General features: G+C 34.6%; 1 protein-coding gene across 4 annotated transcripts in view; it reads left to right on the forward strand.

Moving 5' to 3' along the window:
- Nucleotides 1-21,076, forward strand: part of IFT80 (intraflagellar transport 80) — a 127,748-nt gene that overhangs the window by 11,253 nt on the left and 95,419 nt on the right. For 2 of the 4 annotated variants that reach the window (XM_041731667.1, XM_041731666.1), the window contains exons 2-5: nt 3,717-3,799; nt 6,436-6,657; nt 15,372-15,482; nt 16,945-17,013. In XM_041731667.1, coding sequence (XP_041587601.1) covers nt 3,763-3,799; nt 6,436-6,657; nt 15,372-15,482; nt 16,945-17,013 — 439 coding nt within the window. In that variant the 5' untranslated portion in view covers nt 3,717-3,762. Of the gene's footprint in view, nt 1-1,184; nt 1,233-3,716; nt 3,800-6,435; nt 6,658-15,371; nt 15,483-16,944; nt 17,014-21,076 lie in introns of those variants that run through there. The other 2 variants (XM_041731668.1, XM_041731669.1) reach the window with 2 other exon arrangements.

Here is a 21,076-nt window from a genome sequence, read left to right on the forward strand (position 1 = left end):
TCTTCTTGAATTCTCCACGTGGATGTATAATGGACACCTTGAGCTGAACATATTCAAGACAGATTTTTTTTTTTTTTAAGTAGCCTCCAGGCCCAACTGGAGCCCAGTGTGGGGCTTGAACTCATGACCTCATGAGTTCAACTCTTGAACTCATGAACTCATGAAACAATGAGTCAGATGCTTAACTGACTGAGCCATCCAGGTTCCCCAAGATAGAATTTTTGATATCCTTCCTTCCAACCTGTTTCTCCTTAGTCTTCATCTTCATCATCTTAGTAAATGACAACTCCATTCTACCTGTTGAAACTTTAGAGTCATATTTGACTCCTCTTATAAGCTCAATTCAACCACAAATCCTGTGAATTCTTCTTCCAAATATATTCAGAATATGCTCACTTCATATCATTTGTGGCATTACTGACCTCCTCATCCAGACTACTTTGATTTCTTTTCTGGATTACTGAAATCCTAACTGGCTTCTCTTCTTCCAGTCTTGCTTATCCTTGCTGTTTTTTTTTTTTTTAATACTATCCATACTGATACTTTAATAATATAAGTGAGATCATATTGCTTCTTTGCTCACAACCTTCCACTTGTTTCTCCATTCATTTAGAAGAAAAAAATAAAAGCTTTTATTGTGGTTTTCCAAGCCCCTATGTGATTTGTGTCCCTCTTCTTTCCCAATTTCAGTCCACTTCCTTCCTTCACTGTGTATTAACCATACTGGCTTTTATAATCTGACTTAAGCTTAAAAGCCTTACTGGCTGCTGTATTTAGGAGAGCTTGAAGTGGTTAAGTGTAGGAGCAGGAAGATCAGCTCTGGGTCTGCTATAGTAATGAAGGCAGAGGATGATGGTGGCTTGGTACTGTGATGGAGGTACTAAGAAGTGACCAGATTTGGAATATATTTTGATAGTTGGACTGTCAGGGTTTGCTGGCACATTTTTTCCTCTTAACCCCCACAAATGTTGACCTATACTGGACCAAAACCAATTTATCATGCCTTTGCTAAAGATCTTTTAAGTTTCTGATTATAATTGTATATTCAGATTTTATATATGTTTTCTTTTTTTCTTTTCTTTCTTTTTTTTTTTATGATAGTCACACGGAGAGAGAGAGAGAAAGGCAGAGACACAGCAGAGACACAGGCAGAGGGAGAAGCAGGCTCCATGCACTGGGAGCCCGACGTGGGATTCGATCCCGGGTCTCCAGGATCGCGCCCTGGGCCAAAGGCAGGCGCTAAACCGCTCCGCCACCCAGGGATCCCTATATGTTTTCTTATCTATTGTATTGTCATTTCCAGAAGCAACAATTTGTCTGCCTTTATTGTTTTAAAATCCTTATAAGCTTGGTGAATTTGAATTATTTGGAAATGGAGCATTTTGTAAATACTTTTGCTCTTTTTTCCTCCCCTGTAATTGGAGAAGGTCTGATGGAAGGGAGGAGGAGTTTTGAGAAAGGCGCTAAAGGTGTTCCTAAGGACCAAAAAGTAAGCCTTGGAAGGTGTGCCTAGAAGAGAGTGTATTCTTGCTCTGGCTAGGTTGATACTTTTTAAGAAAAACAAAGGTCTCCCTAAGTGAACTAACTGGAAGATAAATGTTTCTGACCCAAGTTGCATATTGGTTGACTATAAAACTTCAGATTTTTTTCTGTGGTTTTAACAGTCTCCACCCCCACCAGTCTAACAAATTTATGAGCAGAATAAGTGGAAAAGGTGTTTTGAAATACAGTTGTATTTAGCACTTTGCTGATCTAAAAGTCTTCTTGGATTTGGGAGAATGAGAAATATCTAAGGGACACCCACTGAATACTTGCCTATGCTCAGCACCTCCTTTGATGTAGTTAGCAGTAATTTTCTATTGGGGGAAAAGACTTTTTTTCCTTTAATTACACTTTCATTTGTTTTTTTCTTTTTTGGCTAGTGATATTACTCAGAAAGAATTCTGTAACTATAAATTAGATTCAGACAATTTAGCAATTTTCTTGGTTTATATATATATATATTTTAAATAAGAGTAATTTATTTATAAAATTTGTTTTGAAGATTTATTTATTTACTTGAGAGTGAGTGAGCAGGGGGAAGGGAAGAGGGAGACAAGCAGACTCCCTGCTGAGCTGGGAACCTGACCCCGGGCTCAATATCAGGACCTCAGGGATTATTATCTAAGCCAAAATCAAGAGTCAAGTGCTTAACCCACTGAGCTACCTAGGTGCTCCCAAGAGGATTTTTAAAAAATATATTTATTTATTTAAAAGAGAGGGAAAGAGAGGGTGTGCATGTGTGCACGTGATTTGGGGGGAGGGGACTATAGAGGGAGAGAGAGAGAGAAAGAATCTCAGGCAGATTCCTTATTGAGCGCAGAGCCAGAACCAGGGCTCAGTCTCATTACCCTGAGATCATAACCTGAGCTGAAATCAAGAGTCTGACGCTTAACTAACTGACCTGCCCAGGCACCCCAGTTTATATATACTTTTAAGTTTTTTACTTTCACTCCAGTGACATACAGTGTTATATTAGTTTTAGGTGTACAATATAGTGATTCAACAATTTTATACATTACTCAGTACTCTTTGTGTTAAGTGTATTCTTTAATCTTATGACCTATTTCATCCTCACCCACTGACGCTCTGGTAATCATGTTTGTTCTTCATATATATATATAGATAGATATAGATACATATATATCACCTCTTCTTTTTTTTTTTTAGGATTTTATTTATTTATTCATGAGAGACACAGAGAGGCAGAGATATAGGCAGAGGGAGAACCAGGCTCCCTGTGGCGAGCCCGATGCAGGACTTGATCCCAGGGCCCCAGGATCATGCTCTGAGCTGAAGACAGATGCTCAACTGCTGAGCCACCCATGAGTCCCTATCACCTCTTCTTTATCCATAATTTGGCTATTGAAAATAATGGTGCAATAAATATAGGGGTACATAATATCCTTCTGAATTAGTGGTTTTGTATTCTTTGGGTAAATACCCAGTAGTGTGATTACTGGATTGTAGGGTAGTTCTATTTTTAATTTCTTTGCAGAAACTCCATTTGATTTATATCTTCTGATGACATGGTTATTTGGGGGAATATTACTCTTCTTTTTCCATATTTTTATTTGACAATTACATTGTGATTTTTTAATAATTTTTATAAGAGATTTATTACCTTTTCCTTAAATAACTCACTTATTTTTACATTGCCACCATGGTTAACATACCTGTTGGGCAGTTATCTACTTCCCACAAACCTCAGATTGATGATGTCATAATTTTGACATGTAGGCTCCAGAATTGAGGCCCTTAAAATTAAGGCCTTGATCCCTTGATTAGATCTTGGGAATTTATTCCAACATATAACCATTCAATAGGACCAATGTTGATCTGCCATTAAGGGTTTCCCAGTTTATAGAGTCTTTTGATTTGGCTCCTGGACAGTCTTTGGAAATTATTTACCTGATTAGATGTAGTGGTGTTCTGCACTTGTGAAACTGTTTTCAGGCAGGTTGTAGAGGACCTCTGGAGTGCAACCCAAGGCTTCCAGTCACTCCTTGGCAGGATTAACACACTGACTAGTTTTATTCTTTCCATGTATTTAATGCCAACAGTGATAAAGGTGTTTCATTGTCTTTGGAGTGCTAAGATGTTTTGCTTGCCTTTATTTTTTTGTGTACAGGTGTTTGTAATGAAGATTTTATATTTTTCCCCTTTTATTTTTACAGTGAATACAATCAAGTTGCATTTTAAAATATTGCTGAAAGTGGAGACATGAGACTGAAGATATCTCTTTTAAAAGAACCAAAACATATCCTTTTAATGCTTATAAACCTTATTGTGATCATCTTACTAGAGTATTGTTAAAGTTTTCTATTTTGTATTCTAGTTAGTGGATTTTTTTCATCCTTTTAATGGTAATTTAGCCAATTGTTTTTGAAATATTTGAGATCATGTGTTAGAGGTAATTTTCCAAAGCAAACTATTTGCTCTAAATCTTACTTTCAAATTCTTATTGACATTTTTCTTACTCTACTTAAGTACTGTGCTTAAGTACATAAAACATAGTTTTTGTTTAGTCTACTAGGATCTTAAAGAGCAGATTTTTTTTTTAAACCAAATAATTTCTTTGCTAATGCGATCTAGTGTGTTTTCATTGAGTTCTGCTCTATTTCTTCATACTCACGATAAAGTGGAGGATAAGCTGGGGAAATCTGAGCAGTCAGGCCTCTATTATTTCATGTGGGAAGGTAGCTATTGTAAATATTTTCTCAAATGCACGACCCTATATTTTGGTAACAGGAATACCTAATTATGTGTCAAGAAGATATGACAGGTCTCTCTACCTTCATTCTTAGTTATTTAGATTAGTGCTTCTGTAAGAATCAACTGTAGACTTCAGGTCTGTGAAGGTAAAGTACAGAAATTAGAAAGTAAGAGGTAAGAAATTTTGGTAGCAATTTGACATTGTCACAACACCCAAATATAAGATCATTTTTCTAATAATTCATTTTTATTTTATCTTATAATATGTTGATCTGCGATATATTTGAAATAGAGAAAAATGTGGTCCTTCATAGGAGATAACAAAGCACTGTTTAGACGTTTGATCAAAGTTTTAAAATTTATATTATCTTATCTTACTTATTTTACCCTTAGAGTGAAAATCTAATTCCTTTTAATTCTCCTTATATCATATTTACTGTCTTTTCCAAAAGTGCCCTCATGCCATATACAGTCTTACAGATTTCTTTTTTTTTTAAGATTTTATTTATTTATTCATGAGAGAAGGCAGAGACATAGGCAGAGGGAGAAGCAGAGCAGGGAGCCCAGAACTCTGGGATCACGCCCTGAGCCGAAGGCAGACACTCAACCACTGAGCCACCCAGGCATCCCCCTTACAGATTTCAGCTGTGTCCATTGTCTGCTTTTACCATTTCAACTTGAAGAATAATAGCAGTTTTTTCAACTTTCTTAATCTGCGAGTCCCTCATTTCTCCCATAGTCTTAGATATGACTAAGATATCTTAGCCATAAGATACATCACACACATGTGATATGTACTTACAGCAATTTATGTAAGGATAAACATGCTGTTTTTTGTTTTGGAATGGATGTGTGTTATGTGTGTGTGTGTGTGTGTATGTGCCTGTATATTTTTTCCTTTCTTGGTTTTATCTAACATTCTCCCTTTCTAATGTTAGGTTTTACTTAGCATTGTTTAGGTTATAGCAATTATATTGGAACAATTTTTCAGTAATGGTCTCAGGATATTGCAGTCCTTTTGTTTAGATTATATGCTGAATATTCCAATGCTACTTTATTATCTATTTTTGCAGACTTTTAAGATCTGCCTATAATTTCTCTTTTACCTTTTTGGTTATTTGCTTAATCTATCATTTTGAAGTATTAAACAAATCTTAGAACATTCCAGAATACTAGGGCACATCGTTTCTTTCTTTTTCCTTAGAGTTTTTTGATTGCTGAAATAAGCCAGTAGAAAGCACTAGTGAGGAGAAGGAAGTAAAAGGATTATACAAAAACAACAGGAGAACAAACAACCCAACTAGGAATGAGCTGGTAATATAGATACCCAGATATAAACAAGAGAAAGGTTCCTCGTAAATGACAAACTGAATTGCCTTCTCAATACACACGGTTCTGCTAGGGTAACCAGCCAGTTCTGGTGGAGGAAGAGAGGGCTAGTTGAGCTCCTCAATTTCTAGAAATTCTGATAAATCAGAGACCGAGAAAAATAGGTTAAATAAAGTAGGAATTTTAGAGTTCATACCTTATCCACTGCTGTGCATCATGTAGATGTAGTAAATTATAGTTGAATTGTTTCCTGAGTTTAATGTCAAAAAGTATGGTAAGATTTTAGTTTTGGCAGTTAAGCTGTAGGTTTTTTCCTAGGTAAATTGTGATTATAATGTATGATTTAAGCAGGTATATTACTGTTAGAATTCAGTCTTCTTTTAACACTTTGATTGTTTTAACTTATCAAAATAATACATATTTATTCTAATGACTTAAATATTATGGATCTACGTAGATTTAAAAACTATAGTTCCCTTTTCTTTTCACCTATCTCCCAACAGTTAAGTGTATATTCTTTCATACCTTTCGATTTGTTAGGTGTTTTTGTGTATCTTTTCACCTTATTTATGGAATATTTTGTAACACAACTTAAGATTTTTCATGTTGCCAGATCTTTCTTTTTTCCCTCTTTGCCATGTGGATTTCTTGCTCTCCATTCTTCTTACAACTGTCTTGATGTTATTTTCCTTTATATGGGAAAAATATGAAAGTCATGAAATGAAAAGCATATTTAGAAGCTTGAAATATTTGACCCTATTTTATCTTATTCTTATAACCTACATCTGCAAATTATTTTATTTATTAAGATTTAAGGCTTTTTCATTTTATGTCTCCTTAACACGGTGACACATCAAGAATTAGTAAGCTGTGTGGGCTGGACTACTGCTGAAGAACTGTATTCATGTAGTGATGATCATCAGATAGTGAAGTGGAACTTGTTAACTGGTGAAACAAGTCAAATAGTAAAGCTTCCTGATGATATTTACCCAATAGATCTTCACTGGTTTCCAAAAAGTTTAGGCATAAAGAAACAAACTCAAGCAGAAAGCTTTGTCCTCACAAGTTCTGATGGTAAGTTTTTAATAAATATCATACACTCATCTTTGTATTTAAAAGACATAGTCTATTAGTATGACTTATGCTTTTAGTTGTTTTACAAAGCCAGTATTTCTAGATCTGCATACCTTCATCTACACATATTTAATCTATATTCTTTGTAGTCATTTGGTTTGTGTTTAGGCTATAAAGCTATATGGTCATGGAAGGAAGTGAATTAAACTGGCATATCCTGGGATTTAATCTGAGCTTTCAGCTTTACTTTTTCGGTCATCTCACAGAAAATAGTTATTAAGCTTTTCTCAGTTTTAGTTTCTAATTTCATCAAATTTTACTTTATAACATAACCACACTAAAAAAATTGGAAACCACGTGAAAATATGGACACCATGCAACATTTAGTAAGCCATTAGATATTGTCTTTATTTTCTAGTACATGTTGATTTCCACTTAACATAGTTGGAGATTTATTTAATATGACTGTAGCTTTATTACTGTTGAATAAAAAGCATTATTTTTCTTCTTTTTTGAGGGAATGATTTTATTTTAGAAATAATGTGAGCTGTTTTTGTCTGTATTACATTATATCTACTATGTCGATTTGATACATCCATCAAAAGTAATGGAAACTTACTTGGGTAATATATGCACAGATGGGGTTTTTTGGGTTCACGTAACTCCAGGGGTAGATCTCCAAATACAGCTGCATTAGCTCCCGTTCTCACCATCTCTTGGATGGGCTCTCTCCATCCAAGGTGAGCATAGTAGCAGCCAGGAGCCCAAGGCTCATCCTAGAAAAGAAATGTCAGCAGAGAAAGTGCTTCTTCCTCAGTATCTCTTGCAGACAAGTTTCAGAGAGTCCTGATCGAGCTTCGGTTATATGCCCATGAGAGAATCATTTTAGTCAAGGGAATGAGACATTGACTGAGCATAGCAGGCCTCAGGCCACCATGGAAAGGGAAAGAGAGAAGAGGGCTTTTGTAACCAGAAGAGAGAAGGGATGTTATGGCAAAGTATCAAATCAGATTCCACTTCTTTGGAGATAGAATTTACCATAGTTTTTTTTAACCTGATTTTTCTGAGTCTTGATTAAGTGAGATAGTGTGTGAAAGCATTTGGCACTTAGAAGATTGACTCTAAGTGAGCTAGAGTCAATCTAGCTAGAATTTGGCTTATCTCAGATGATAAAATGAAAGGTTGACTTAAAAAAAAAACACGAAACTTTTTATATAATTTCACATTTACCGAAAGGTAGTACAGATTATACAAATAAATCCTGCATATCCTTTATCCAAATTCATTAATTGTTAGCATTTTATCCCATGTACTTTATCAGTGGCTCTCTGCCTCTTTCCCTACCCCTCTTCTCTACACACACACACACACACACACACACATATTTTCCTCCTAAATATTTAAGGGTAATTTATAGACTTATAGACGTGTGACATGCCCCTTTTACCATAAATACTTAAGTGCATTTCCCAAGAATGAGGATTTTCTGGTTTTTTTTTTTTTTTTAAAGATTTTATTTATTTATTTGAGAGATTGAGAGTGAGCAAGAGAGAGAATACACAAGCAGGGACAGAGGGAGAGAGAGAAGCAGGCTCCCATGCTGAGCTGGGAGTCTGATGCAGGGCTTGATCCCAGGACCCTGGGATCATGACCTGAGCTGAACACAGATGCTTAACTGATTGAGCCACCCAAGCACCCCGAGGATTTTCTGTTATATAACTACAAAACATTGATCAAAATCAGGAAATTTAACATTGATGTTATATTAAATGTACAGTTCATATAAAAATTTAACAATTGTCCTAATAACATCTTTTATAGAAATTTGTTTTTTTCTGGTACAGAATAACACATTGCTTTTGGCATATCTCTCTAACTTTCTTTAATCTGGAGTCTCCTCAGTCTTTCTTTTATGACCTTGACAGTTTTGAATAATACAAACCTGTTTTTTCAAAAAAAAAAAACAAACCCTGTTTTTTCTTTATAGAGAGTCCCGCAATTTGTGTTTGTCTGATATTTCCTCATAATTAGGTTTTGCTTGCACATTTTTTAAAGCAATAATTAGGGCATCAGATTGAGAGATTAATGATGCTGGTTTGACCCATTATTAGTGATGTTAACTTTGATTACTTTGGAAGGTTGTATTCACTAAATTAATCCACTGTGAAGTTACTATTTTTACCTTTCCATAAAAAATTTGTGAACAGATACTTTCAAACTATGTAAAAATATTCTCTTCCTCCTTAAACTTCCTCCTACTATTTTAGCATCTATTGTTGATATTCGGCTGAATCATTATTACTCAGATGGTTGCCAAATGGTGGGATTTTTTTTTTTTTCAAACTCCGTAATTCTTTCCATATTGATTAGTTGATGTTCTGCTGCAAGGAAGAGTCTCCCCTCTCCTACCCATTTTTTTGTTTAATCATGTCAGATTAGACTCATAGATATTTATTTTATTTTTTTTAGTATCCTGCTGTTATAATTTTTTGATTTTGTTGTGAAAATTGTCCCAGATTTGGCCAGTGGAACCCCATCTAGCCAGCTCCAGTGAATTTTTTGGAGGTGGGGTAATGTTTCCTCATCATTTTTGAGCACTTCTTTGCTGGCACAAGATGTTTAGGGCTTATCTTGTGTTTTCCCAGTTCCAGCCCTTAAATCATCCATTTCTCCAAGAAGACCTGTTCTTTTCTTGGTGCTTATTAGTATTTTAAAAACAAGATGAGAATGCTAACAATGCTGTATATCAAGGTCCTTCAGAGAGCTAAGAAATAGGGATATAAATATATATTAAGAAATATATCTACAGCTATTTCTTTCTCTTTCTTCCTCCCTTTTCCCCCTCCCTTTTCTTTCCTTCCTTTTCCTTTCTTCCCCCTTTCTCCTTGCTTCCTTTCCATACTAAAAACCATGAGTTCATTCTGATGCCACCAATTCAACATCACAGGGTTAATTCTAGTCTTTCTCTTTTCCATACTTAGAAACAGTGAGGGAGCCTGTTATTCTCAATATATTTACTCACTTGTTCAATTCTATAATACACATAGGTCGCTTCAGAATAGCTAATTATACTACTTCAAAAAACTGGAGTTTAATATTATTATTATTTTTTAGTTTAATATTATTAACTTTTGCTTTTATCTTTATACTGAGTATAAAGAGTCAAAGTCCTGTGTTCAAAAGTTACTTGCATTTCCCCCTTCCTTAACTGTCATGTTATTCATCTAGAATATAGTTAAATGTATTATTTGTGTTTGTTTTTTACTTAAGTTTTCCTTTCTCCTCCATCCTTGTTGATTTGATTATTTTTGAATATGTAAAACATTAACAGGGATGGTTCCACAAAGACAATGCTATATTAAAAAAAATACTCAAAGCTCTGTCACCACTCCTACCCACTCAATCCCATACACCCTATTTCTGTTTACTCCCTGTAGGTAAACAATCTCTTTGGTTCTGGTTTATCCTTTCTGTGTTTCTTTTGGCAAAAATAAACAGATACAGGCATATTTTCTCATTTCATCTTCTGTATTACACAGAGTCATACCATATATTTTCTTTGCATTTTCCTTTTTAAACTTAATAGTATGTGAGAATTGACTTTTATCTGGTGCATATGGACAATAAATGTTATAAGTCTTGATAATTTATGTTGTCTGAGTGTTTCTCTGAATTAAGATCACTTAATTACACTCAACTAAAGAATAATTGCTTGGGTCTCTATTTCAAATTGGCCTTAGAGAAAACACTTTCTGCTAGGGAAAATATTTAATGTAAGCATGTAATTTAAAAGATAAATTTGTGAAATTTATTTAAATATATAAGTATAAATATATTGACTTAAAAATAAGATTTTATTTATTTATTTGAGAGAGAGAGAGAGAGCAGAGCATGAGAGAGTACATATGAAAGAGCACACAGGAGCAGGGTGGGGTGGGTCAGAACAGAGGGAAAGGGAGAAGCAGACTCCCCACTGAACATGGAGCTGGATAGGGGGCTAGATCCCAAAACAGTGGGATCATGAGCTGATGCCAACTGACTGAACCACCCAGGTGCCCCTATGACTCTTGAGAAACTATAGAATTTAATTTAATTTTTATTGCATAAAAAAACAAATAACATTACATGCCACAGCTAGATGTGGGAAGACCTGAGAACCAAAGCAGAATAGTTGAGTATTTTCTTCTAAGCTAGGATGAGGGATATCTAGGAACTTGTGATAGACTGGAAAAAGTATGATAGATCAAAAAAAAGAAATGGATAAGGTAGAAAAGAGCATCCAGAAATAAAAAAAGAAATGTTTAAGACAGAAGAAAGTAGTGGGAGGTGGTCAAGGTGTTTGCTGCCGGATAAACATCTGAAGTCATTTTATATATCACAGCTGTATTCTTTGATAACCCAGTACTTAAAAAAAAATACTGTTCTGGTTAAAAAAACACATAACAAAAAATCTAGCCTATTAATAAGTTTTTAAATATATAGTGTGGTATTACTAACTATAACACAACATTGTACAGCAGATCTCTAGGACTTTTTTCATTTTGTATGATAACCCAATTCTTAAATTTTTCCTCAGAATTTAATTTACTGCTCAGGAGGTTCTCTTTTCTAGTTGCCACCAACTTTCTTCTCTTGATTTTTCTTCCCCAAAGTCCGCACAAAAGGGTTACAGTTTTTGAGTCCCTCTTCTGTACAGTGTAACATTCTAAAAGAGATCCCTGAGAGTTGATGGAAGGTCTTGAAATACATAGACTTTTGCCAAGTATTTTGTCTTACCAATAATTCTCTCCAACATTACTACTACTTTTTGAATATTTCATGCAGCTGTATATTACTTTTTAGAAGAGATAGTTGACACTGTAGTAAAAGATTTACATTTAAAAAATAATTGAATTATGTAAAATGCGTTAGAGGAGCTGCCATGTAAAGGAATTCTGGTATAAAATCTTTTGTAAAGCTGCTAAATTCTCCTTACATTATATTTACTGAAAGATGGATGAGTTTTTTTAATACATTGTATTAGATATCTTAAAATAAGTCCCATATTGTATTAGTTAATATGTCTACTTAAAAATCCCACTTTAAAAAGAATTTGTGTGTTCATTTCTTTTTATCATAAGTTAGTAGTTTGTTACAGATCTCTGTGGCTTTTTGCAACCATCTGCCAAATCATTTCTGCTATTAAACAGTCTGCAAAAGTGCTCTTGTGTCCTTTTTCCTAACACCCTATTCCAAGCCCTTTCATGTTTCCATGGACATTTCCTAAGGCATTTCTAACCTTAAGAAATGTGTTTTATATAATTTTAATGTTTCCTCTGTTCTTTTTCTCTTTTATAACATTTCCCTCTTTTAAAAAAGTTTTGTTTTCTTTAACGAACAAAAGGTTAATTTTGTACCTCAGAATTTAAATATCCATGTTTGTTTTCTAAATCTATTTTTTGTTCAATAAATCAATATATTAATATAACTGTATCAATTATATTCTCTTCTCAACACCACTCCTGCAAATAATTAGAAATAAATTGTAGTTTGAGTCTTGCACTTTTAAAGATTATAGAAAAGTTGGAGAGAAGAAACAAAATATTTAAATGGATAATTTAGGGCTTAAAATATTTACAACATGGGAGCACCTGGCCAGTTCAGTTGGTAGAGCTTACAACTCTTGATCAGGATCTTGGGTTCAAGACCCACTTTGGGTATGAATACTACTTAGAACATTTTTTAATAAATAAAAATACTGATATATGTAATTTTATATTTATGCTTTTTGGTGGGTGTAGTACTCAAGCAATATGTACCTAGACAAAATAGATTTATTGAGTGCCAAATCTATGCAAAGAGCTGACCCTAGCTGTCGTAGTATGTGTCTTCTGTGAGGTCATAGGAAGCAAGAATAATTTTAGCACTTATCAGAAAATCAGTATTAGGTAATTTAGGATAAAAAAAAATCAAAAAAAAATCAATGATCTAAATAAATACAATTTCTCAAATGTGGAATAAATTGAAAGGAAATTTCTGGATCTTTCATTTCTGATTTAAGAGTTAATTGGTTAATCTCTTTGGTGATGGACTCATTCATTTTATGCAACAGTTGTTTATTATGTGGATATTCTGTGCTAGGCAATATGCTAACATTTAGTGAGAACAGACCTGGATAAAGTAAACAATGGCCACAGGATTAGCTTTCCTCTTACTCTATGTCATCTTTAGTTTCCTCTTTTGAGATTTTTTCCCCCTTGCGTTTTCTCTGTAAAGCAATGCATTAAAAAAGTATATCCCAATTAATTTCAAGTTGAATTCAGAATATAATAATACTATTATATAATAACATTGAATTCAGCGTAATCTTATTCAGAGTTGAATAATAACAGTTAAGTAATAACAGTTGAACTCATAGTAATCTCATTACATTAAAAAATGACCCAGCAATAAATATAAAGTTAAAAGGAAGGTATGAGGAAAAGTAGATGCTGCTAGTGGGTAGTTAGATGAAGGAGAAGAGTAGCTTATTGTAGAGAGCCTAGAAAATGAATGATGAGAAAAGAAAGCTATTGCATGGAATGAGAAAAAAAGAATGTCAGTGCAGTCTTTTTTATTATTTATTTATTTATTTATTTATTTATTTATTTATTTATTTATTTTAAGTTAGGAGATAGTTACTGAGTTGGTTAAATTTAACAAATGCTGATTATGTAAACACACTATTGCAAATAAAAATATGACTAAGACATGGCCCCCTGCCCTGATACAGATCAGGGATCATAGCCAACAGAGCTGCAAATAATTTGCACTGTGTGTAAAAAAAAGAGGTAATGACTTTGTTAGTAAGAATGGGTAGATGGTTACAGAAATAACCACAGGGTGCTGGGTGTTAAATGTTTCAAAGCCATCTGTATCTTACTCTGTAAGAGTTTTCCAGAGAAATGTTTTAAAGCTATCTCAAGCATCTGACTTAGATATATTTTTAATGAAGTGTTAATATTAAGCCAGTCTTGAAAAGCCTTAGGTTGAAAGTGAATTCAAACAAAATAAATTCAAAATTTGATGAGATAGCCACATTATTTTTTTACTTTGAAATATATATATTTTTAATATATATGTATATCTATATATATGTTTTAATATATATGTGTAAGTATATATATTAAAACAGTATATATATTATACTGTTTTGATATATATATATCAAAGTATATATATTAAAGTATAATTATATTAAAGTATATATATTAAAACATATATATATATTGATTTGGGGGAAGTTTCTAATTTCACTGTACTTAGTTATTTTATTATGAGCTATATATTCCTAGATTTCATGATTATTTAAAACTACACTGATCTTTTCTCAGCTTTATGTAGCATTTATTCTTTGCACAGTTGATTTGTCCCATTGAGAATCCTTAGTTTGCTTAAGTCCTTTACAGTTGTAAGTTTTTACTTTTTACCTATATGTGTGTGAACTTTTTGAGGCTAGCAACCAAGTAGCCTGCTCCTTTTTTTCTACCTAGAGCCTGGCACAATATGAAATCTTTTAAGGCAAGTATTATAAAATTTGGAATTATAAATTGTTAAATTAGTTAAACAACATGGCCATTAAACAGATGGCCCTAAAGCCTTTGGCCAGTGTGAGCAAATCAAAATCTCAGTCTGTAAATGCTTCAAGGTTTTGAAATTGAAACCTAAGGACAACCAGTCACAAATAGCCAACTAGGCCTTAGGCTATAGCCAATCAATAATTTCCTTACTTTGCTTCTACCTTTTCTCTATAAAAGTCTCTCCCTGAACTCCTATTGATAAAGCCCCTTCTTTACCACTTATGGTTTAGTATTGCCCAATTGGAAAATTTTTGTTCAAATAAACTTAAAATTTTTTGGTAGGCCTTAGTTTATTTATTTTTTATTTTTAGAGAGGGAGAAAGGAGAGGAGGGGCATAGAGAAAGAGAGAATCTTTTTTTTTAAATGAGATTGGAGGTGGGGAGGAGGAGTAGAGAGAGAGAATCTTAAGGAGGCTCCAGGCCAAGGATAGAGCCCAATGTAGGACTCAGTTTATGATCCTGAGATCATGACCTGAGCTGAAATCAAGAGTCAGATACTTAACCCACTGAGCCACCCAGGTGCCCTTGCCTCAGTTTATTTTTTAACACCATTTAACTTTCCTAGTTCCTATTCTCTACACCTTTTCCAGCTTTTCTATAGCTTGCCAAGAAAAACCACAAACACACCCCACCAAGATTGCAAAACTCTGCTTCTCAGCCCCTCTGACCATATCCCAGAAGAGATTTATTGTTTTTCTGATCTACTGTAGCATCATATACATACTTTATTACACCACTTGTTTCAAGGTTTTATAATTTTGTTTTCCTGCCTATTTTCCAATGGATTTATTTTTTCCTTGAGAGTAGGAACAATTATTTGAATAGGAATATTATTTGTCCTTAGTCTCCAGTGCCTAGCACTATGCTAACTAGTCTAGTAGTAGGCACTCAACAGATACTTGTTGATTGAGTAAATTCTTTTTTTTTTAAATTTATTTTTATTGGAGTTCCATTTGCCAACATACAGCATAACACCCAGTGCTCATCCCATCAAGTGCCCCCCTCAGTGCCTGTCACCCAGTCACCCCCACCCCCCGCCCACCTCCCTTTCTACCACCCCTCATTCGTTTTGATTGAGTAAATTCAAATAGATTTCTCAAGTATAATTTCTTTTAGGTAAATTTCATCTAATTTCTAAGTTAGGAAGAGTGGAAAAGAGCGTAGAAGCTCACTGTGGAGCAGTTCTTGCAGGAAGATGGAATTATGAAGGAACAGCATTAGTTACAGGTAAGCTGTCTGCAAAAATGACATTTTTTTTAAAGCTTTTTTTTTTTTTAAATTTATTTATGATAGTCACAGAGAGAGAGAGAGAGAGAGGCAGAGACACAGGCAGAGGGAGAAGCAGGCTCCATGCGCCGGGAGCCTGATGTGGGATTCGATCCCGGGTCTCCAGGATCGCGCCCTGGGCCAAAGGCAGGCGCCAAACCGCTGCGCCACCCAGGGATCCCCAAGCTTTTTTTTTTTTTTAATTTATTTATGATAGTCACAGAGAGAGAGAGAGAGGCAGAGACACAGGCAGAGGGAGAAGCAGGCTCCATGCACCAGAAGCCCGACGTGGGATTCGATCCCGGGTCTCCAGGATCGCGCCCTGGGCCAAAGGCAGGCGCCAAACCGCTACGCCACCCAGGGATCCCCAAAAATGACATTTTAAATACATTTTTAATTTTATTTTTTTAAAGATTTTATTTATTTATTCATGAGAGACACAGAAAGAGAGAGGCAGAGACATAGGCAGAGGGAGAAGCAGGCTCCATGCAGGGAGCCCGATGTAGGACTCAATCCCAGGATTCCAGGGTCACACCCTGGGCCTAAGGCAGGCGCCCAACCACTGATCTATCTAGGCATCCTTTAAGTACATTTTTTAAAGAAAATTTTTCACAGAATCAGAATATTTTCTTTAGTAATAATGTATTTCATTGTTTAAGAACATATAATTGGCACAGCATTGAACTAAGCTGGTAGGTAATGTTATAATTCAGAAAGTCATATTAATTATTAGTTTTCATTTATGACTTATGGAGAATGTTCTGTCAAGGCTTTTGAAATGGCTAATTATGGGGTAAATGAAAGTTGTCGTTCTTTAAATTTTAAATATCAAAATATTCTTATTTAACTGAACTTTACCTTCATTCCATCATTCTCCCACCTCCTGCCCTGTTGTAAGTAGTCTCATCTTCAGCTGTGGTATTATTTATCTAATGTTGTCTAACAAATAACCCTAAAAGATAATGGCTTAAGATAATAAACATGTATTATCTCACAGTTTCTGTGGAACAAGGAACAACTTTATTTAGCTGGGTGGTTCTGTCTCAGATTCAAAATGTTGGATAGCTTAACTCACTGGAGAATTTGCCTGCAACTCTTCTTATTGTACTGAAAGCACTTTTCTTAGAATTCTAGGATGAAGATTTCAGTGAAAATGATAGCATTATTTGAATAATATACTCATAAATCTAAGATTAAAGGAAAAAGATAAAAATTTTTGGCATGGGAGTTAGGCTTCTCTGGTAAAATTATTTCAAAGCAATTTCAATTAAATTCTACAGTTATGAAGCACTGTCACCTAATGAGTAAATTGTGTCTGAATTTTAAATATTTATTAATATAGATATACTGATTTTTATATGTGAATTTCATGTTTAAATTTATTTCCTATAGATAAAAATATCAATTATTTTTCTCCTTATAGTTGGAGAAGATGGACAAATAAAAATCTGGTCAAAGACTGGGATGCTAAGATCAACTTTAGCTCAGCAAGGTATGTGTAATAATCAAATAAGATATCTTAATAGTTCCCTTTAAAAACTATTATAGTTCCTAAGACTGATTTAGGTAAGATTCAAAACTTGAAATCTCTCTCTCCTTTTTTTTTTTTTTAAGATTTTATTTATTTACTTATTTGAGAGAAACCATGCATGCATGCACATGAACAGAGGGGAGGGGCAGAGGGAGAAGGAGAGAATCCCAGCAGACTCCCCACTGAGCAGGAAGCCTGACTCAGGGCTTGATCTCATGTCTTGGAGATCATGACCTGAGTTGAAATCAAGAGTTGGATGCTTAACCAACTAAGCCACCCTAGGCATCTTGAAATCTCTCGTTTCTGTTTATTCTTTTTCCTTTTATTTTCCATGTTGCCTGATATTCCATGGTAACTGTATTATTTGAGTCAAGAAATATAAGAAACACTCAAGGGCTTATTCTATTTTAGTGAGTATATAAATGCAGTTAAAGGCTGAGGATTCTTTTCAAAATTATTCTGAATCCTTATGAGCATATACATGCATGTATTATGAACATATAGCATCTCTGGAATAGGATGGAATGTATAGTTAAGTAAATAATAGTAATAGAAATATTGAAAGTAACTCCTAATTTAAAAAGTCCTAATAACCTCATAATATTATCACCCTTTCTGCATTGTATTATATATTCGATATCTATACTAATGGAGGGGAGCAGATACCCTGATGATCCAAAACTTGGTAGAGTATAACTACTTAGAGCAGGGTCTCAGTTTTCCATGTTAGTTGGAAAGAAATGTCCATAAAGTCAATCTGGTGGTCATTCCTATTGGGATTCAGATTACATAAGGGTTTTTTGTTTGTGTGTGTGTGTGTGTGTGTGTAGCAGATTTATTTTATTAAAGATTTTATTTTGAGAGAGAGAGAGAGAGAGAGAGAGAGCATGCTAGAGACTACAAGTGGTGAGAGAGAGAAAAGCAGGCTGGCCATCTAGTAGGGTACCCAATGCAGGGCTCCATCCCAAGACCTTGGGATCATGACCTGAGCTGAAGGCAGCCACTTAACTGACTGAACCACTCAGGTGCCCCTGTGTATGTAGCAGATTTATTTTCCTAATTAGATTTTCTGTGGGAATAGTAAAGCAGTTTTCATTTTGACCTGAACATGTATCAGTTGATCTTCATAGATAGGTAGCAGATTATTCTTCAGAATTATATGATAAAGTCATATTGTGAAGCATCTCTAGTAACAGACTTCCAAAAATTTCCAGATTTCATTTTTTAAGTCATGTTTACTCTTAGGATAGTGTTGAAATAGTTATATTTCTTTAGCTACACATTAGCTAAATTTTAGCAAAGGGTAACCATAAATACTAGGTAGTGGTTATCTAGGTAACCATAAATAATACCTGGTAGTAGTTATCTCCTGAGGTTAATATTTGAAGCACAAAAATGTTGATGAAATTCAATTTATCCATTTTTTTTCTCTGCTTCTGCTTTTGGTGTCATATCTAAGAATCCATTGCCTAATTGAAGGTCATGAAGATTTAGACCTCTATTTTCTTTTAACAGTTTTATAGTTTCAGTGTTCACATTTAGGTTTACAATCCATTTTTTTTTCAAAGATTTTATTCATTTATTCATGAGAGACACAGAGACACACACACACACACACACACACACACACACACACAGGCAGAGGGAGAAGCAGGCTCCATGCAGGGAGCCGATGTGGGACTTGATCCTGGGAATCCAGGATCATGCCCTGTGCTGAAGGCAGGCGCCACACCACTGAGCCACCCAGGGATCCCCTACAATCCATTTTGAATTAGTTTTTGTATATGATGTTTATTTTGGAGAGGGATGGATGATACCCTTTTTTCTTCCTTCCAAATAGATGGGTAAATAAGTTCTCTTAAAAAGCTAAAATACTGATTAGGTCATATGATATAGGTAATTTTATTATGTCTTCATCATATCATGTAATGATATTTTCCATTGGCATGCTACATTGCTGTAATTTTCTTAGCATCAAATGGCTTTGAAAGGGCTGATCTTTTTTTTTTTTTTTAAAGATTTTATTTGTTTATTCATGAGAGACACAGAGAGAGACAGAGGCAGAGGGAGAAACAGGCTCCATGCAGGGAGCCCGACATGGGACTCAATCCCGGGTCTCCAGGATCAGGCCCTCGGCTGAAGGCAGCGCTAAACCACTGAGCCACCGGTCTGCCCAGGGCTGATCATTTTTATCTTATTTGAATCTTACTTATTCTCCTCATTCATGGCTTATATTAATTATGAGATTCATGAGAAAAATTAAATTATATAGATTTTCTTATTTTAGTTAGCCTATTGGTATTTCAAGATAATCAGATATCTTTTTTTAGACTCAGAATTACAGATTTACAGGATGCCTGGGTGGCTTAGAGGTTGAGCATCTGCCTTTGGCTCAGGATGTGATCCCAGAGTCCTGGGATCGAGTCCCACATCGGGCTTCCTACATGGAGCCTGCTTCTCCCTATGTCTCTGCCTCTCTGTCTCTCTCTGTGTCTCTCATGAATAAATAAATAAAAGCTTAAAAAAAAGAATTACAGACTTACTATAGAACTATGCATCTGATTTTGGGGTTTTTGATTGTGGGTGCCACTCACACTTCCCTAATAAGGCATGGACTTTTCCTGTTTTATCTCTGGGAAAAATCATTGGAAAAATTAAGTTATAATGATCTTAACATGGAAGGAAAAAAAATCTGTGGTTATTTATAAGGTTTATTTGATTTATTAGAGATTACAACTTTTGAGGGCTGATTGTGAACTACTGAGAGCTGGATGCTAAAGACTCAAGTAAGGAGGCCAAAGGAGGTGGGTTAGGGGACTCCTGCCTCCTTTTAGGGGAAAAATTTTAAATTTTGGCAAAAAATAAAATGATATAAGCTTGAGTTATTGTAAAACTTAGAATTCAGTGAACAATGTTGAAAGTATTCTTGTAATTTTTACTACATTTGTGTTAATTATATTTTTTGATGAATAGAAAATTCCTGAATTCATTTTTTTAGAAATATGCATTTTATTTATTTGTTTATTTGTTTGTTTTTAGAGATTTATTCATTTACTTTAGAGAGAGAGAACACATTTATATGAGTAGGAGGAGGGGCAGAGGGAGAGAATCTTCAGGCAGACTCCCCACTGAGCATGGAGTCCATCATAGGGCTCTATCTCATGACCCAAGAGATCATGACCTGACCTGAACCAAGAGTTGGAAACTTAACTGATTTAGCCACCCAAGCACTCTCCGAATTCATTTTTTAATGATTGGAGCCAGATATATAGATAGAAAAAGTCATGGTCATCACCTTCTCCCCTAATACAGAGAAAGCATTAATCTCAAGTTGTGTTTTTTAAAAAATTTGACTTAGTTTAAAAACAATTCTTACTGGTACCTATGAGGAGTTATTTTCCCTTATAAAAATAACATATGCACCAGAGGTAATTGTAATTGTGTGTAATATATATAAAATTGTGTAGCATTGTGTATTTTAATTATGGGCTAAATTGTGTTATATTGTGTATGTTAATTATAGGCTAAAATTGGAATAGAGTTATACTATAAACCTTTGAGGACATTTCCCCCTCACTGTATTCAAAAGGAAGAATGGAATGAGAAAAATGGAACCTATCTATAATGAATTTAGTAAAGGAGGTAAACTGGAAATATAAATAACTGTAACATAGGCAGGATGTTTTTGTTACTCTAAGGTCCTGTGAAAGGACAGGAAAGCAGAGATTATTGCTTTGAGGGGAGAGAAAGTATCAGAAAGGCTTCTTGGCAAATATCGGGATATCTTTTTTTTTTTTTTTCTCCTCTCTCTGAGAGGGAGACAGGGGAAAAGGAGAGAGAATCTTAAACAAACTCCATGTTCAGCACAGAGTCCAATGTGGGGCTTGATCTCACAATCCCAAGATCATGATCTGAGCTGAAACCAAGAATCGGACGCTCAACTGACTGAGCCACCCAGGTGCCCCTAGAATATCTTTTGATTTGGTTTTGAAGGATAAAGAAATCATGGAAGGAAGTGGTATTG

The sequence above is a fragment of the Vulpes lagopus genome, chromosome 17, assembly GCF_018345385.1.
Source record: "Vulpes lagopus strain Blue_001 chromosome 17, ASM1834538v1, whole genome shotgun sequence".
NCBI classification, from domain to species: domain Eukaryota; kingdom Metazoa; phylum Chordata; class Mammalia; order Carnivora; family Canidae; genus Vulpes; species Vulpes lagopus.